The sequence below is a fragment of the Pezoporus occidentalis genome, unplaced genomic scaffold, assembly GCF_034315485.1.
Source record: "Pezoporus occidentalis ecotype Australia unplaced genomic scaffold, CSIRO_AGI_Poc_V1 ctg13, whole genome shotgun sequence".
NCBI lineage: Eukaryota > Metazoa > Chordata > Aves > Psittaciformes > Psittacidae > Pezoporus > Pezoporus occidentalis.
Window position 1 is genome coordinate 7,883,681 of NW_026913103.1, and position 18,912 is coordinate 7,902,592.

General features: G+C 42.1%; 2 protein-coding genes across 2 annotated transcripts in view; one reads left to right on the forward strand and one right to left on the reverse strand.

Moving 5' to 3' along the window:
* Nucleotides 1–137: 137 nt before the first annotated feature.
* Nucleotides 138–4,016, forward strand: RWDD2A (RWD domain containing 2A). The gene is given in 5 exon segments (XM_062608287.1): nucleotides 138–206; nucleotides 378–604; nucleotides 2,444–2,602; nucleotides 2,605–2,704; nucleotides 2,707–4,016. Coding segments are annotated over 4 exon segments (876 nt in total). The 5' UTR covers nucleotides 138–206; nucleotides 378–454; the 3' UTR covers nucleotides 3,174–4,016.
* Nucleotides 4,017–7,545: 3,529 nt separating this feature from the next.
* ME1 (malic enzyme 1) overlaps nucleotides 7,546–18,912 on the reverse strand; it is a 172,175-nt gene continuing 160,808 nt past the window's right edge. Inside the window, exons 11-14 of the mRNA XM_062608286.1 lie at nucleotides 18,179–18,321; nucleotides 16,220–16,393; nucleotides 10,062–10,160; nucleotides 7,546–7,873 (exon numbers count right to left, since the gene is read on the reverse strand). Coding sequence (XP_062464270.1) covers nucleotides 7,721–7,873; nucleotides 10,062–10,160; nucleotides 16,220–16,393; nucleotides 18,179–18,321 — 569 coding nt within the window. The 3' untranslated portion in view covers nucleotides 7,546–7,720. The remainder of the gene's footprint in view (nucleotides 7,874–10,061; nucleotides 10,161–16,219; nucleotides 16,394–18,178; nucleotides 18,322–18,912) is intronic.

Consider the following 18,912-nt stretch of genomic DNA (forward strand, 5'->3'; position numbering starts at 1 on the left):
GCCAGGACCGGCCCCTCTCCGCTGACTGCGCATGCGCGCCCCGTCTGTGGCGCTGAGGTGGCGGCACCAAGCTGAAAGGTTCATGGCGCTTCGTCCCCTCAGCGTCCGTCGCCAGGAAGGCGGCAGCAGGAGGAGCCCGCTTCCCTTCTCTCGCTTCTGCTCCTGGTAGCGTCTGTGCTATACCGTGGCGTGTTGAAACGCGCGGCGTAGGGGAGGCATCTCCATCTTGGTTGTGGAACATGCCTGTAAGGGACTAAGCGCTTTTTAGCTATTTAACCGCCCTCTGTCCTTAAGTAACGGGGTTGCCCAGCGAAGGCCGGCTTGTTGGGTTGCGTGGTGTGGTGCTGAACTTAACTGTGTGTTAAATCCCTCTTGTTCCAGGTGTGTGTGGAGGGCAGCGTAATGGCTGTCACAGTAAAAGAGTTGCCTGGAACTCAAGCTCATAGAAGTGGAAATGCTCCTTTCAATGTTTCCCGAAAAAGGGGAAGTAAATCTCAATGAGGACGCTGTCCCCAGCGTGCAGCGCTACCTGAGAAACACTGATGATGGAGTTCTGCCCCCGCAGCTCGAATATTCAGTCACTATTGATGTAGGAGAGGCAAAGGTGAGAAATTCCATGTGTATGTGTCCATGTGTGTTGCATTTTCACTCCTTGTGCACACACTTACTTAAACTCTGCCCTAAAAAAAAAAAAAAAAAGCTCCACCTAATTTCTGTTTGTTGCTTCAGAAGTCAGGAGTAACAACAAAAAAAAAAGTATTGTTTTTTATCATTTATTTGAGTCCGAACTTCCTTTGGGCAAGAAAGGCTAATAGAATCACAGATAGGAATAGACAACCAGCACCAATGGTATGCGCAGCATTCACAAGCATTTAACTAGGGTTGTGCTTATATCAGGGTTATTGGTTTACTGGTTTACAAAGAGTTGTGTGTTACAAAGGCAATGCTGCCCCTGTAGGAATACATATGTTGGACTTTATATTATCCTAGGAAAACTGCCCTAGTAAGTTCTCTCTTTGACCCCTTGCCAAGTGTACTGAAATTCACTGATCTGTATCTGAAATATGGTAATGTTAAAAATAGCCCCAAATGGCAGAATACTATTAAGAAGAGTCACACACTCAAAGCCAGCCTATGAATAGGGAAACAAAACTTACTGCATAAAGGAGTTCCAGTAATCTATCTGCTTCAAGAAAAGGTCATATATGACAATGAAGTGATGCAAATACTTGCATAGAGAACTTAGGTCTGAGTGCATAATGCTGCAGTAACTGGAAATTGAGAAGAGACAAACACAATCTAGAAGCCATTTTTCTCAGAGTAAGGACAACTAAACATTAGAACAATTTACTGGGTAATGACGCAACCTCATGATTATTTGGAAACTTAGGTACAAGCTTAGGTGACTTTAAAACACACCCTTTTACCGTCCTTCAGAGAGAGGTTTTATAAACTGTGCAGGGAGGGCTTCTGCAGGAACAAATTTTTTTTCCATGGCAGGTTGTCAAGGAACTTGGAAAGGTAATTGGTCATTTCATGATTCACTTCTCTCTCTGCAGGACTAATCATATGATGTATACTGTAGTGAAGGTCCCCTAATGGTAGTACACGGGTGCCCCAAGCACTGAGGACTTGTGAATCCTCTCCTGCTCTTGGACTAGAGGCAGGGCTTGGTTGCCAAAGAACTGAGGTGCTCCATTTTAAGGCGCTGTAGGAATATCAAGAGAAATTCAACAGCCCAGGGTTTGTAGGAGATTATTTTACCCAATCTAGAGGTTTCCCTGGCTAAAATGCATGTAAATCTTCTTATCCCCTATAATCATGAGAATGCTTCCTCTGTTAGGATGAATACTTGCTTAAAATAATGGTAATAATGCATGGAATCATAGAATGGTTTGGGTTGGAAAGGATTTTAAAGCTCATCTAATTCCAAGCCCCTTGCCATGTGCCTCTAATCATAAACACTCTCCCATATAACTCTTGGCCTTGTTTTCCTGGTGTAGATCCCGGGAGTTGGCTGAGTTTGTTGGGCAGCTGTGCGTTTGGTAAGGGACAAGGTTCTCAGAAGCCGCTTGCCCCTTGACTGACAGACTTCTCGTTTATTGCTGTAGCAGCACCGAGCACATCCTGAATACATGCGCTAGAAATATCCCTAGAAGGTAACTGTGTGCCTTCTTTCTAGCAGTACCTCTAAACAGCAGAAGAGAGCAACCTTGATATCATTAGGTACATTGGGATAGTCACAGCATGGTGCAATAAAAGGAGCAGACAAAAAATACGTTATGGGGACAGAAGGAAAGTGGAAATAATGCCAGTCATAAGGATACTGCAATCTTAATTACATCTCCTTGTAACCTGCTTTTGACAGGGTCAAAGAATCTAACAGGGCTTTCAGTAGCTGCAGAATTAATTTTCCTTTTGTGAGTGTGTTCTGGTTTTTAAGGGAAAAGTGGAACTGCAGGTACTGCTGCCTTGTACGTACCCCCATGTAGCTCCTCAGCTTTTCACAAGATCAGATGCGCTGCACAGACAGCAACAGCTGGAGCTCAACACTCATCTCGCTTCTCACATGAGCTCTTTGGATTCAGGTGAGCTGTGTGTATATGTGAAGCTGTGCAGTGGCTGAAAGACAACAGCCTGCCTTACTGGGAAAACAGCAAGATCTCTTCTAAAAGTGCCTCAGAAAAAGTGGCAGTTAAAGAAACGTTGTGTCTATGTGGATCTACAGCCATCATATATATAGGCAGGAACTGAGGAGAAAGATTTTTGACTGTGCAAAGAAATTAAATCTGACTGGCTTCTGCCTGACAGGGAAACCTCTTGTCATCTGTGTGGAGGGACTGTGAGAACACTGTGAAGAGTTCTGGCGGGTTGTTAGGTATCCCAACTGGAAGCATATTTCATGCAAGCATGTGGAGAACACAGAAACGGAGGGAAGCATCAATGATCTTTGGCTCTTTCGTGCTTTCGAAGACCTGCAGTTTCAGGCACATGGTGATTATGTCCTGAGGAATGACTACCACATAGATCTTGGCCAGATCCTAGAATTCCTGAAACAGCATCAAAGTGGACACATTTTTCACATCTTATTTGATGTGATGTTGAAGGCAAACTTTCAGACAAGAGAAACTTTGGAAGGAATTCTAATTTTGGACAGCAAAAGATTACTCTAACATTGAAATACTGCCTTACAGCTACTGTGAAAAGGGAAACAGTTTAACATACAAAAAGAATAGTCAAATAGTTCATTTTAGCTTCTCTTCAGATTTGCCCCGTATCTCTGAGAGGTGTTTGCTTATTTTCTGTGACCCTAGAATTGGCATTTGTCACTATGAGCCATACCCCAAAGTGCTTGCAAGGTGATAAACATTCCACACTGTATCCTTAATTACACACTGCTGTCTTGTCATATGTGCTGTGTGTTATTAAGTTGCAGTGCAGACCTGTAGTTAACTTCTGCATACAGTTGTGGGATACCAAAGTGCCTGCAGTCACAGCTGAGCGTGGTTGCCAATATAAAAGCACACACAGCTCAAGGAAATCTCACTGCTGCATTCATGGGTTAGTGTCTTTTGCTGCTTCACAAAGCATCTGCTCTCACTTCATTCAGCTAATCCATGAAATGCAAAGGCTTATGTCCAAGCACGGGAACAAGTTTTACTTTTTAAATAAAGGGTGGGGGGAAGGAGGAAGAAGCCCATGTCACCCCATTCCTTGTACACTTTAGGTAGTACCTATGTAGTTATATTGCCAATACCAGCATTATTGCAGTCCTCTTCCTATCATCTCATTACACGGTCTGGTTACGTTAATAGTAGTTTTTCAGCTGCCCAACTCATGGCATTTTTTATTTACATTATTAGGTCAAGCACCTTTGAAAAGAAAATGTGTAAAATGGGACAAAACTTACTGTTTCCTCTGTTTTTTCTCTATGTTACATAAGGAAATACATGTAAAATACGGAAAAATGAAAGCCCTATATATATTTTATATATTAAATAAAAATACATGTAATTTTACCCATCTTTTCTCTGTGAAATTAGTACTGAGAGAAAATTTTCCAGCAGCTTTTAACAGGAAATGATATTAACAGCTCGTTAGGCAACGCTTTCCTGAGGGATAGCATGCTGAGTGTGTGTATTTAGGTACTGAGTTGCAATTCAGTCTTCCAATTCATAATAGATTATCATGTTTAAAGATCATCAATATAATATGTGGAAGAAGAATGGGCCTTACAGGATCACTAGCTTACTGCTTTCCACTTCGTCTTTGAGCACCATACTGTGGACATTGGTGCCAATCAATAAAAGCAGACTTACTGTTGAGCTGTAGAACTTTGGCTGTTTGACTCCAACATCAGCCTGTTTGACAGCAGCTATTTAAAGACTGTTTCATTACACCCAGCTGACGACTACAAAAATACCAGATATTATTTTATTTCAACTAAAATACACGGAAGTGTTTTAGTACTTCTCTCATAATAGCCATAGATCAAAATACAGAGGAAGGCAGTATTTCTGGTTGCCCAGAATGAAGATGAACCTGCATTCCTTCACTGTGGTGAGTACCCTGTTCGTATGATCATAATTTTGGCCAAAAGCACACTACCGAAAAAATGTTTCCAATCAGGCATTTTGCAGTGTGGGAGAAGGTGCCTCTCCTCTTTGGAATTGAGGACCTGCCGGCTGAGCTGTGGCAGAGCTCAGGAGATGGACAGATGAAGTTAATTTTGTAGAAATAATCTCTAGCGTGATAGCAGGAAAAGAATTCGGGTACACTTTGTTTCCAGAACTGTCCCAAGAGCACACTACATTTGTCTTGGAGTGGTAATTCTGTAACAAGCAATAATTCCTCACAGTTTGGGTTTTTTTTTTTTAGAACACTGATGCATGAGTGCAGAGTCCACATGACCAGGACTCAAAAATAATAAGTCAATTTGCATCCAGTCCTATTGGGAAGTTGCCAATTATAAACTTTTTCCTTTAAAGTATAAACCCAAAATACAGGAGAATCAAAAAGAATGCAACTCCCACAGGTTGAGATAAGAACAGTTTAGTAACTAAGGTATAACACAAATCACTACTGCTCAATGATAATAATGATAAAGGAAATAACAAGGGAAGAGATCTCACCACCAGCCGACCGATAACTCGCCCCCCCCAGCCCGACCAAGCTCTGACCGATACCTCCTCCAACCCTGCCGTCTTCCCGGTTACATCCTGGGCATGACGTGCTGTGGTATGGAATACCTCTTTGGTCAGTTTGGGTCAGGTGTCCTGTCTCTGCTTCCTCCCGGCTTCCCCTCCTCCTTGGCAGAGCATGAGGCTCACAAAGTCCTTGGCCAAACCAAAACATCGCTTGTTATCAGCTCTGTTCCCGAGCTGAAAGTCAAAACACTGCACTGCACCAGCTACCAAGAAGGGGAAAAATGACTGCTACATCCACCCCTTAATTTCACGTCATGGATCCCACATTTTCAATATACCATCACTCTTATCTCAGTGCATGGACCAGTCCCTATAAAGCTGCTGAGTCCATCTGGTCCATGAAATCTCTTGTAACAGTCTTCCAGAGCAGGAGAGACTGTGTGCAGTGTTCACACTCGTGAATAAGGCAATAGTGTCCATTGCTAAGTCCACCCCTCGATCATGAGTCCATCTCCATGTTGCATCTCTGTTCTGATGGCCTGAAGTGCCATAGGCTGACCAGGCTCAAAATAATTCACTGTCCCCTTAAGCACTTTGCAGCTTGCTGCTGGGGACTCCATACAGCTGCCTTCCATCTCCAATGCTTGTGACTAGATACTTGCCCATACTGTCCCACACACCCTGCCACTCTCTGTCCAGGTCCCCCCATAACCCCAGACAAGACCCAAACCTGACTCTGCTTAACTTTTGAGATCAGACAAAATGGTTGTGGGTAGAACACAGTCTGTGTGTGTGCCAACATAACAATCAGCAGGCAGGTCCCAAGGATACCCAAAGGCCATTCAAAACCTTCAAACTCTCTACGATGCTGCTGTACTTGTCTGGGGCTGGTGTAGCTGCTGTGCTTGCCGGCTCTCCCACCGCCAGCTTCTCTTTCCCGAGTCCAGCTCTTCCTCCTCTGCCTTGCTGGGAAATGCTGATTGTTCTCCTGCATCCTCCTGGGGCTCGGCAGGCGGCTTCCGGGAAACGCTCTCGGCCGTCGCGGGGCTGGGCTCGGCAGTCGCGGGGCTCGGCTCTTCCGCGGGGCTCGGCTCCTCCGCCGCCTTCTCCCGCTGCTCGGCAGCCCCTTCTTTCTGCTCCTCGACCGCCCCGACCTCCTCCACCGGCAGCCGTCCCCCCGCGGCCTCCGGCCCCGCTCCCGCCGCCGCTTGGTCCCCGGGGCCGAGCACGCTCAGCAGCCGCCGGCTCCCGGGGCCGCTCCCCCTCGGCTCCCCGCAGCCTCACGAAGATGGAGAGTAGGGTGTACAAGTCCACGGAGTGCCCTGCTGCTGGAGCCCGCCTGTATTACAAGCCATTGCCATAAAGCACAGTGAGACAAGAACCTTAGCCCAGGCCCCATACTTGATAAACACTATCACAGCAAATACCGGCTCTACGTAAGTTACAACATTCTGAAGCTGTGAGATCAAGCGAAACAACTCTGAGAGCCAGTAAATCAGCATTGTGACGAGTGACTATTAATCCAGTCAGATCTGTTGTTATCTCAACCCTTCGAGCCCCACGTTGGGCGCCAAAAATAACTGTCGTGGTTTAAACCCAGTCAGGTAACTCGTTCACTCACTTCCCCCCCTTCTTGCCCTCCCCCTGCTCTCGGAGGGATGGAGAGGAGAATCAAAAAGAATGCAACTCCCACAGGTTGAGATAAGAACAGTTTAGTAACTAAGGTATAACACAAATCACTACTGCTACCACCAATGATAATAATGATAAAGGAAATAACAAGGGAAGAGAATACATCATCTCACCACCAGCCGACCGATAACTCGCCCCCCCCAGCCCGACCAAGCTCTGACCGATACCTCCTCCAACCCTGCAGTCTCCCAGCCCTTCCCGCTAACTCCCGGTTACATCCTGGGCATGACGTGCTGTGGTATGGAATACTTCTTTGGTCAGTTTGGGTCAGGTGTCCTGTCTCTGCTTCCTCCCGGCTTCCCCTCCTCCTTGGCAGAGCATGAGGCTCACAAAGCTTGGCCAAACCAAAACATCGCTTGTTATCAAGCTGAAAGTCAAAACACTGCACTGCACCAGCTACCAAGAAGGGGAAAAATGACTGCTACTGCTGAACCCAGGACAAGTAGCAAAACAAGATGGTTTAGAAACAGGCCCTATCAATGAGATTTCAACCAGAAGGAAATGAGAAAGGCAACACTGTCATAGGTCAGAAAGTCTGTGCAGGAGGATCGTCAGACAGTTTGGAGTTCTTACTGACATCTGTGATAAAACTTTCAGGATACAACCACTTATTTCGGTAACAAGAAAAATCTCTCAAAACACAGTGTAGGATATCTCAACTAAAATAACAAAATAACCAAACATCACAAATACATTTCACATTTTATTTTCTGATGTGCAGTTATGGTTTCTTGATCTGAGTTTCTAACTGAATATTACAATTTAGAAAAAGTTTTCTGCATCTTAAAAAATTAGCTATTCTTAGGCTTCCTAGGCAGGGATGTTCTGGATAGTGTAGTGCTTTCTAGCTGCTGCTAGTTTGTTCATTCTTCATTCAATATTTACAGTTTCATGGCTTCTGCAGGCCAGGTGTAGGAATCGGCCAAAAAGCTGTTGTAATCGGTACTGTAAACCTGAGAGCGGATGAAGGCTTCTAGGTCCTTGGGCTGGGGATAGGTGGAAGCAGTTTTATTCCTGTAGGCTTCTTCTGCGATCTAGAAAGATGCATTAAAATCATAATTAGTGCTGATTTATAAACTATTTGAGTACTTTTAATAGGATTTAAAAGTTGGAATTAGTTCAAAATCAAGGTAAGATTTCATCTTCCCTGGTGCTGACAGTCTCCTATATTCACACTGAATCTAGGCTAGTATACAGTGAGAAAGACTGGTAAAAGACGATGTTTGCATTTAAGTGAATCTGACACATGCTACTTTTGAACAGATTAGGTGTCATTGCTGTTACAAGTACAGCACTCTTCCTCATCCAGTAATATATTGGCTTTTGTTGTGCAGCGGTGGATAATATATTCCACAAACACCAAGCACTGAGATACAATTTATATGTTTTCATCATCAGGTTACTGTGGTTTACCATCTTCTCCAAAGCACATAAGAAAAGTTTGTTCCAAGCCTGCACACTCCCTGCATATCAAAGAAGTTTATTATTCACCACAGTTTGATAATATATTTCTTAAACGTAAACTCAGGAGAAAAAATTAGTCCTATAAAATGCGTATGTTCAGTTCTAGAGATGTTTGGGGGAAATACGAGTATTTGCTTGCTTTTTCCTCCCCCAGACCATACCTAAGTGAATTCAATTGTGCATCACAAGTATAGCTGTAGCAAAAGTGAAGTTTAGAAGGAGTTGGAGCCCACTCAACACATCAAGGTAGCCTCTCACGTCCGTAGAACACTTACTACAGAAATGTCTATCTTGAGACTGGACATTCAGCTATGAAACCAAAGAAGTTTGAAAGACTGCTTTTATGCAGCAGCACTCTTTGGAAAGATCGGCTTCAAACTGTATTTCGCAATCAGACAAATGCTCCTACTTTGAATAAAAGGAAGATGGTCTCCGTCCTGCTTGCCCTAGCTCTCTCTTTAAAACATAAATGTTTTGGCTTGGTGAGAAGCTAAGACCTCAAGTTACAGTATTTAGACTTCCCTTCTAGGATTAATCTGAAGCTCAACCTGATCTGACTGAGCAGCACTTTGGGTGTTGACGTAAGAGTTCAGGTCTGTGCACATAATTATCGTAGCTGAATACACTCTGAATTTACACCCCATGTTTGGTATTCAAAAAAATGGAGAGAGTATTCCTGCCCTGGAAGAGGCAGAGGCCATTGCTAAACCTCCTGGGCTGTATGAGCCAGAGTAGGTACTTGCAAGAATAAAGTTTCAACAAAGATCAGGGAGACAGAATTGTTTGGTAACATTTTCCTTTCTTGTATTTGCTGTAACATGCACAAGCAGAGGAGGAATTTCTGTCGCTGTGTTTCTGCCAAACACACCAGCAGTTTGATTTTGCCTGAGGAATCCAGGTAACGTTTTCACACCTACAGAACAGTTATTATTTGCCTAAGATGATGTGAACTGTGAGAAGGATTTTTGTTAAATACACAGAATGAGTGAAGCTAGGGGAACTGTTTCACACATGAGGGCTCCTCGTTATTCTTTCCACAGAATATGCAGTAAGTGGAATTATTCACAGCATGGTGACCAAGAGAGAAAACAGTAATTGAGAAAACAAGGTCATGGAAGAGTAGCAAAATAACCTCCTAAAATGCTGAAAAAAAAACCAAACCCCTTCCTAAAGAACAGAACAAGGGAGGAACTGGGATAAAGACATTATTTGAAAACTTCCTCTTCTCTCTGTGGGTTTAAGTCGGTTACTGAAAATCCACCTGCATCAGCTCAATATTTACCAGTAAAAAACAACCAAATGAACAACTGCTGGCCCAATCTGAGCCATAAACAAAAAGCATCCCTTGGAGTTAGTTATTTTGGTAGGCCAGAATAAGAACGGGATAAAAAGGGAGTAGTCCCTGGACACAGGGTGACATTTTGACAGGCAACTGATCACCGCAAAGGGCCAACACCCTCAGCTGTACACCTCACACAACTGTAAGCCTGAAGACCCACTCATAACTGGTGCATGGCTCAGTTTGGGCTCCTCAGACATAAACACTTACTATAGTTCCATATCCTTCCTTCTTGTACTTGAGTTACATTTACATTTATGAATTTAAATTCAATTTTGAAACTGCTACTTGTCCAAGACTGACTGACGTGAACCAACTTCAACTTGTGTGGAGGTGTGTTAGCTGATCAAATCAAATGCTAAATGACGTAGAGAGTGTGAGAGAAGAGAAGCCACAACAGACTGAAATAAATGACTTACCCTTACAGCAATTTTCAGCGATACTTGCTGAATAGCGACTAACGGAGGGTACAGACGACCCTCCTGTAAATTCTCATCCGAAACTTGCTGAGCTATTACCTAGAAAAAAAAGCAGACATGTTTAACTTGAAATGCAGATGCAGCTCTGCCTCTACGAGACAGCGATCTAGTCTTAGGCAAAGAAATGGTTTTGCTTTCTCAAATCACACAGATACTGCTTAATCCACCTAGGCAGTGTGGTTTACAGCCAGCCTTATCAATAGGAGTAGCTACACAAGAGCTAGAAATTTAGGGAGTTATGCACTTTTCTCACTCAGACAGTAAGACTTATTCAAGTCCAACACATCCGTTTTAAGAAGTGAAGGGTCTTGGGGCTGCCTTTGGGTCTAATGATAGTTATGCTATCATTAGCTAAAATCTGTTTGTCATTTGGAGATGTGAAATAGCAAATAGCCTTTCAGGTGATCCAGATTGGGATTCAGCTGATGCCAGTTAGCTAACCTGTCTTCTACCTTGTAATCTCATTTGTGGACTTGAAGGTTCGATATCTTAAGCGCCCGTATTTGTACCTTCTAGGGAACAGCTAGTTAGAACCAAATCTAAATATCTTCTAAGCAAACTAAGCACAAAATCAATATATTAAAAATGGTCTGACTGCATGCAGTTTTTAATGGCTACCTCCACTAACATCCTATCCTCTGCTACAATTCTCAAACTAGTAAAAAACATTAGGAGAGATTTGTATCAGCAGAATTCAAATTTTTCTACCTTGCTTTGGGACAGAAAGGAGTGACTCTGGGGAGGGGATGTCACTTGCCCTTTGAACAGCTGGGAACACGTAACAGTCACAAGGAAACAAAGTTCTTTGTACAGTGCAAGCTCATACTTAAAGCTGTTATGGTTTATAAGCGGTTTCCATTGACATTTAGTACATTGGGCTTGCTCCTGGAGTGTGTCCTTCCACTTAGTTTAATCCAAAAGGAAACCAGTGCCCCTCTCCGCCCAGTACCATGCCACACCGTGCACACAGGTAGAGTCTATAGGGACACCAGGGAGATGTGCTCCAGGAGACCATTCTGATGCAAAACAGAAGAGTGATATAGAGGCACCCTTTGTGTTCTCATCAGTAGAAATTATATACTTTTGTGGAAATAAAACTTAGATAATAAAATATTACAACCAAATCACTGACTGATCCAGGAGCGCAAGGATACTACTGTGTGATGTGACCTGCAAAGGGTACTCTGTGGATGGAAGGAAAACTGGTCTGGATAGCATCTGGTGTTGTCATGTATGACCCATCAAGAGGTTCTGAAAACACCAGGGAAGTCCAGGAAACACTGTGAAATGAAGCTGCTAACATGGGCCAGAGAGAAAGCAAGAAATGCACTTTTGAGAGAACATCCTAGGAAGATACTAGTAACAGAGCACAAACTGCTTCCTACAGTTCCCGTTGTATGTGGGAAAGAGGACCTTGTGTATGTTGCTTGCTGAATGGTAGGCCTGTGTCAGAAGAGATGCCTGGCTATCATCAATTCAACCTTTCTGACAGAAGTAGGTAAATAGTTTGAATTAAATAGCAAATGCTATAGTAACTCCAGGTTCAAAGAAAAACAGCAAAGTTCTCTTCTGCAATGTACACAGCATGCTGGTAGGCATAATAAGTTTTTCCATTCAGAGTGCAAATGGTAACAAGAGCAATAAGAGTTTATCCTCTTGCTGAGTATAACAAGTAAAGGAAAATTACTTATTTACATTTTAATCCAATACTGAGAAATGCAGCAGAGATAAAACCACACTAGGGGGAGCTAAGACAACGTAAATTGTAGGTTGTGCTTTCCACAATAGCAACTACGTTAGTTAAAATTGATCGGCAGCCCTCTGGTAAAACAAGATGTGCACCTGAATGTGTAATGAGGAGCTTACAACATGAGGTTTCTGCTGTCAGCAGTTCAGTGGGGCTCAGCAGGAAAGATGAAATCTGAAGAAATCAACAGCAAGTTGCTGTTAGTGTGATGTGCTGTAAAAAAGGTCAGGAGTAGAGTGCTTCTGTTGTGTGATGGGGTTGATGGAAAGCAAGCCACAAAACATTTGAGTGCTGCCGGAAGTAGGAGAGGTAGCAAGCTTATCTATTTAGATGCCAGGCTATTCCTTCTGAGAGACTCCTGTAACAGCATTAGAAACTAAGCAAAACCACAGAAACAAGCATTTTCAAAGCGAATGACACTTTCCTCATGTGGTCTCTCAAAAATGCTCCTCCAGAACACCAGTTCAGTGGCAGGGGGCAGAATGATGAATTAACACTGGGAGTTATTAAGAAAATAAGAGGTGACACAGAAAATGTAATTACACCAATGTATAAATCCTCAATGTGCCACTGCTTGAACAGTGTGCATTTTTGCTCCTCCTGCTTCAAATAAGAATGGGACAGAATCAAGAGGGGTATGATCAAAAGGCTATTTTTGTTTTACAAGGAAACAAACAAAATGATAAACGAGTCTTGGGAGGAAAAAAAGAAGAGACTATTGAAAGAAAATACATCAGACAATCAAAGATGAATGTTTCTCATGGCACTATAGGGAACTCAACTCATCAGAGAGCAGAAAATTATGAGAGTTTCTTTTTCCACACAACTCATAATTAGACTGTGACACTAACTGCCAAATGATGTTCAAATGTATAAACATGTTTAAAAAGCCACCAGGCTCGTTTATGAAAGATAATCCATACAGGGATAAAATTTCCAGTGCAGAAAGGCCATATAGAACAGGCTGCCAGAAGCTGAGACGCCATTTCAACAAAAGGATCATTCTGTATCTTCCCTTCTGTATTTTTCCTCAGCTTCTGCTACTGCTTCCTTTCACAGGAAGACACCAAGCAGAACCCACCCTTACATGCAACCCAGTAGGGCTATCTGGCTATTTTCATGTTTTAAATTTTAGTTAATTCAAGTTTTTAATACAGAAATTAGCTAAGCCTTATTGCAGAACTTCAATGAAAAGCAATCAAGACAACAAATGGCATAAAGCAAGTGGGGCTTCTTGGGTTTTGGAGGACAAATTCTCTATAATGAAAGGATTTAACAGGATTATTTCTGGAGTAACTTAACTGTAGGTCATACATGCCAAGAATATTTCATTAGTTCATAATTCTCTGTCCCTTTGTTGTGTTTGGTAGAACTTAGAATAACAGGTAATGTCCCTTGTCATCACAGAGTAATTGCCTAAAATTAAGAGTTATTACAGCTCTCAGCACCTTATATTTATTGTCTAAAATCAAAGTTACATCCTATTTTACTTGGCAGAAAGAAAAGAACACTGCAAGTAGAATTTGTTGTAATTACAATAAGCTGTTTGTGACATTTATTTGATTTAATTGGAGAGGTGGCAAAGCAAGAAGACAGGAGGTGCAGGCATGCAGCCTGGGATGCTTCTTTTTTATAACTGCTTTTTTCAGGTAAACTACTGCTACAATCTGAGAAGGTCTCTCTGTCTAAAATGAACGGTTTTGGTGCTTTCAATTTTGCACCATCTTGGGTGCTTCCATCTCAAATGGAGAATACAAACCACTCTTCTAAAACCCACATTAAGCTATTTTGATTTTATCCTTCCATTAAAAAAGCCAAGAAAACCTAACAAAAAGCACTTCTGCTTTTGCTATGTACTGTAATTTCAGCTGAGGGCCTACACAGCCCTCCCAGCCTTCACACCCCGACACATCTTCTAGCAAAGGCTTCTCTGAAATCCATCCGTGGTTGCCTTACTCAGTAACCGCCTGTCCCTCTCGCACACTGCCTCGCACAAAGTAAGGAGACCAAATGTGAATGCTCTTAGCTCCAGCTGTGAGGCCAGTAGCCATCCACTGATCTTGCCACCAGCAGAGACCTTCTATGCAAAAAAACCCCACCAACATTTTCACAGGTCAAAATTTCTAGGGATTTTACTAGAGGAAGTCAATTGTGTAGCAAAAACTTTACCAAAAAAAAGAAGTCAGGCAAGAACCTCTACCTCAAGAGAGAATTTTAAAGCTTCCTTGCAGTTTCTGATACTATTTTACTTCCCTGTTACATGTCTCTGTTCAGTTAAATTTCTTTGTTCTGGACAGATTTTTTTCTGAGTAGACTGCCACTTGAAATGCAGTTGAATCCACACATATGCCACCTTTCATCCATCAGCACTCTATATATAGGAACCATTTCACTCAAAACAAAATGAAGCAACTCCTAGAACGAAATAAGACAACTGTTTAACACAGCACTTTAGACCAGCAAGCGAGGATCACTGTATCCAACTGAAATTACAGGGGAGGATGTAAAGGGAGGATATAATTACCCAAAAACATACAAGATGGATCATTGCCCTCCTAGGATGGTTAAAGCCAGTGGAGACAGTCTGGGCTTTTTACTGATTTTAAAGATGGCAACTGTGAATCTCTTTCTTATAAAGGGCAAGCTGCTGGCAAACTGCTTTAAAGATGCCATAGCCTGGACCTTAAAGAAAGCTTTCAAAAATCCAGCAAGGGCAGCATGCAGGGCCTGCTCTTTATAAAAGCTTCCTATGACATACTGCCAGTCAGAGGATCACACTGCCTATCAGTTGCCTCTGAGTGATAGTAAAGGACCATTTTCTTCCTCTAATCCATGAAGAGGACAGAAGGAGCAAGAATTGGAATGCAATGCCCCTTACAGAAGCTGCAAGAGCTGAGTTAGGCATTCTCTCACTTGCTGCTAATCAGTGCAGTTTTCTCTCCTACAGAAGGAAATTACCACTGAATTGAATCTAGGTCAATTAGAGTTAATTTGGTAAACTGAGGCTAGACTTCTTCCTTATTTCAATACCCTTAAGAAAACCCCCAAAAGCATCAAGCTTTTAATGACTTTGTCTGGACACAGTCAGAGATCTTCATGCACTTCTAGTCTCTGAACCTGAGCTCTCTCTGAGAAGGTTGAGCTTGGGGACATACTCCTGGGAGCTGAGCAGCCAGGAACTTCAGCAAGGATAGCCCCCATCACTCTGGACAGAAGGAAGCTGAGTCTTGCAAGGCTCATTATATTGATCTTGGTGCCAGCCAAAAGCAGAACCAACAGAGGCAATGAAGGAGGCAGGAACTCAAGGACAGAGCAGGAAGAGAAGGAGAAGGGAAAGGTGAGAAGCAAGAGTGGTAAGGGTGTAATGACACTATAGCAGATGAGGAAAAAGATGCTGGACCCAGAAAATCTAAGAAAGTTACAATTTTGTTAAGTGAGAAACAGCTACAGACAGATTAACTTATTGTTTGGGGGGATATTTTTTTTGGTAAAAAAATAAAAACCTAAAGTGTTAAACATTTGATTTAAACCACTGCTCGTAATCGAGTTTGTTTGAATAAGGGATTCTAAATTAATAAATATATACAATATAATCCTATGCACTTATGATATCATAATGTAAGATAGTGGATGTTAGATTTTGAACATTCACTGGAAGTAGGTGGTGAATAACTCCCAGAAGAGACAGTATTTGCTCTCTTTTCATCTCTTGCCCACTGAGTGGAGATAAAGGAGGAGAGATCACATGTTGGGTAATGGCAGAATGTCATAAAGTTGCTTGAAGAAAGAAAATAACTAATGCAGAAAAGGATAGAAAAGAAAATGGCAAGAATAATGTGGCAATTGTGTAAAACTGTGGTGAAGGAGCCACAAGGCAATGAAACACTTCCACCAGCTGTTGACAAGGGAGGTCCACAAAAGATGACTCCAACAGCTCTATTTAAAAACAGCAGAAAGCTAAAAGAAATTCAGTCTATTTTTGCAAGCAAAACACACCCACAAGTCACCCCAAAGCTGCCAACATCAAACCAGAATTCCTTTCAATCTAAAAATCAAACCTATGTGCGTGTGTATGCAAACATATGTGCATTCACCTATGGTAATACAGTACTGGTTTTTCTCTTTTTCCCTTGCCAACAGGAGGTGTGGTTTTTGTCAGATGATCTTTGGAACACACATTCACTTTTTTTAAAGTAACTTCTTCAAACAGGATTTATAAAAGCCAATACACCTTGTAAACACAGGAAACACTATTTTAGCAATTTTGAAGATAATGCTTAGCGTTTTCTGTTTAATTGCTTATTCTTACCAAGTTACTAAATTAAGGAATTTAAGTCATTTTTAACAGTACCTCAGCAGTTGTGAGGAACACATCCTCACTAATATGTCTCAGTCCACACGAAATGACACCAAGGGCAACTCCTGGGAACACATAGGAATTGTTACCCTGTCCAGGATAGAGAGTTTTTCCATTTGGAAGAGTGACAGGATCAAAAGGACTTCCACTGGCAAAAATACCCCGGCCCTAAATTGGAACAAGAAAGCGGAAGAAAGCACGTTAGTTAAGAGGATACTGTTGAAATATTTCACACATCGTTTTAAATATTTATCACCTTGGAAGCTGGGTTGCATCTATTTTGTATCTCTTCCAAGAAGGTGTTAAGAGCTATTTGACTATGTTTCAAAAACATCAGGATGCTGATCCTAGAGATCAGTAGTGATTCTCTGTGACTATCTGATGTCAAAGAGTAATGACTGCCTTATTCGGGTAAGAGATATCTGTACAGTTCAGAAGAGGAGAAACTGAAAGCTCGCCCTCATTGTGCACTCTGTGCACCTACACCTGAAGAAGGGTATGTGGGAAGAAGGTATGCACGTGGAGCTGAAAAACTCAAAGCGGACAATACTGTCATGGTAACAACGGGTGTGGGGTGGCCCAGAAGCAGCAACAGTGGCTTAACAATAGCTAAGAGGAATATTAGGTCTGGTGTCATTCAGCAGTATGCATGATCAGAGTTGTGATACCATCAGAGCACTAAGAGATGGACTCTCAGGGAGATGGAATCTCACTGTTCCCCTGGAGTAAGGAACACCCTTATGGGAGCACATGCTGGAACCATCAAGGGCTGTTCAAGGATGGCAGAAGAGGCACCTCAGAGGTGACTCACCTACAGCACTACTGATTCTCCCCAGATCACTCCTGCTACATAGAGAGAGAAGTAATTTCTACAGCAGGCAATGCAGGTTTGGACTGAGAGGAATAACATTGTGCAGGCAATATGCCCACAGCCCAAAGGCCCCTGTGAATTTAGGTGGGGAAGAACAGCCAGCCTTTATTTATGCTAGCACTGCTGAAGTGCTAAATGTCACTGTTAAATACTTCAGAGGTGCTTTGTATCAGAAATATCTATGTCTATTTCAGAGAACTGGAAATGTGCATTTTAAAATATGCCACTGTTGCTATTCAGCTCTTCAGAAGAATATTCTGTTTGGTTTGGTGTCATACGGTATTATCATGGCCAGCTTATTATACATTTTGGTGACAGATCAAATACTTCAGTGTGTCTTCTACTCTGCCTACCAGATGTTACACACTGTAACCAACCCTTCATGTAGGCCGCTTCCCTGGCTCTTGCATCGTGCTGTAATTGTGTGCAGTGGGGAATGAGCATGCTAAATCTGTCGTTTAAACACTGTGAAACTGTCATTCAAACTGCCCTGTATTTGACAAGAAATCCAAACACAATCCACTGTGAAACACATACAGTCAAGTACTCATACATTTCAAATTCTAGACTGAATACAATAATAAATGAGTGCAATTCTCTTCATTTTCACCTGTGTTTCCATAATAGAAATCTTTGTGAGGAGGAGTCAATTACCCCAGTTCTTAATAAAGAATTCTTTTAAAGATTCTATTTCATGTATTGAAGTATTTTCTTACTCTAAAGAGTATTTATAAAATGTCAAATTAAAACCATGCCACTGTGTGTATATATTACACAAAGTGGGGCAGCTCAAAAACAGGCGTAAGGCTTTAATGATTGACAGTTACTGATGTTTGGGTTATAATAAAGATTTTAAGTCTTGCCTGACACCAATAAAAGCTATCAAACGTTTTTACGAGGGTGCAAGCATGTATTGACTTCAGTGAAATTGTCTTGATAACATCTGAAAACCACGTTAACTCATTTTCTCTACACACAGAGACGTGATTAGTACTTGCTATGCCACCCTCTGTCTTCCTCCCGTTTTAATTTCAGTTTTACTTTTCACTATGTACACTGGAGAGATGTTAATCTTTGGTTACCTCTGTATATTTGTAGCACTGCTCAGCAGTGCATTCTGCCTTGCTGGTAGGGTTGCTGAGAGCAAAAATAATAGGACGTTCATTTAAAGCAGCCATATCCTGAAGAATTTGCTTAGTGAAAGCACCACCAATTGCAGCAACTCCTAAAGAAGAAAACCAGACAGAACAGACAAATAAAATCAGTTCAGGTAAGACATGCGTGTCACTTTTAAAAGAACAGAGCTCCTTTTACTGCAGGCTTCCCTCTTTAAAATGGAGTTCAACCTGTTTTCTAACATGTGGTTAAAATAAAGTTTTGTATAAAAGATTTTGCGGAAGTGAAACTTCAGTATTATCCCTAATGTAAGGCAGAACCTATTCACCCCTGTACGGCCTGGTGAATTTATCACTTCACTTTTTCTCAGGCCCTTTATATATCTTAGAAGTGTATCACCCAACCTGCAGGTAAGTTCAATGAGGAATAGAGAGGTTCAGCTCTGGCTCCTATAGTCTCATGCAACAGACTCGACAGTTTCTCCCAAAATCCAGTCTGTCAGATTTCATTTTTTTCTGATGCGATGAGTCAAGTCTCTGCCTTCTACAGCTGAACATTTTGTCATCTCCAGCCTCAGCTGATGAATAATCCCAATTTTGAGTCTAACCTGTCAGCAACAACCCTTTTAATACATCCGTTTCCATCCCACCAGACATGCTTTTCTATTCTCCATACAGTCCACACTTCTAAATGCTTTTCA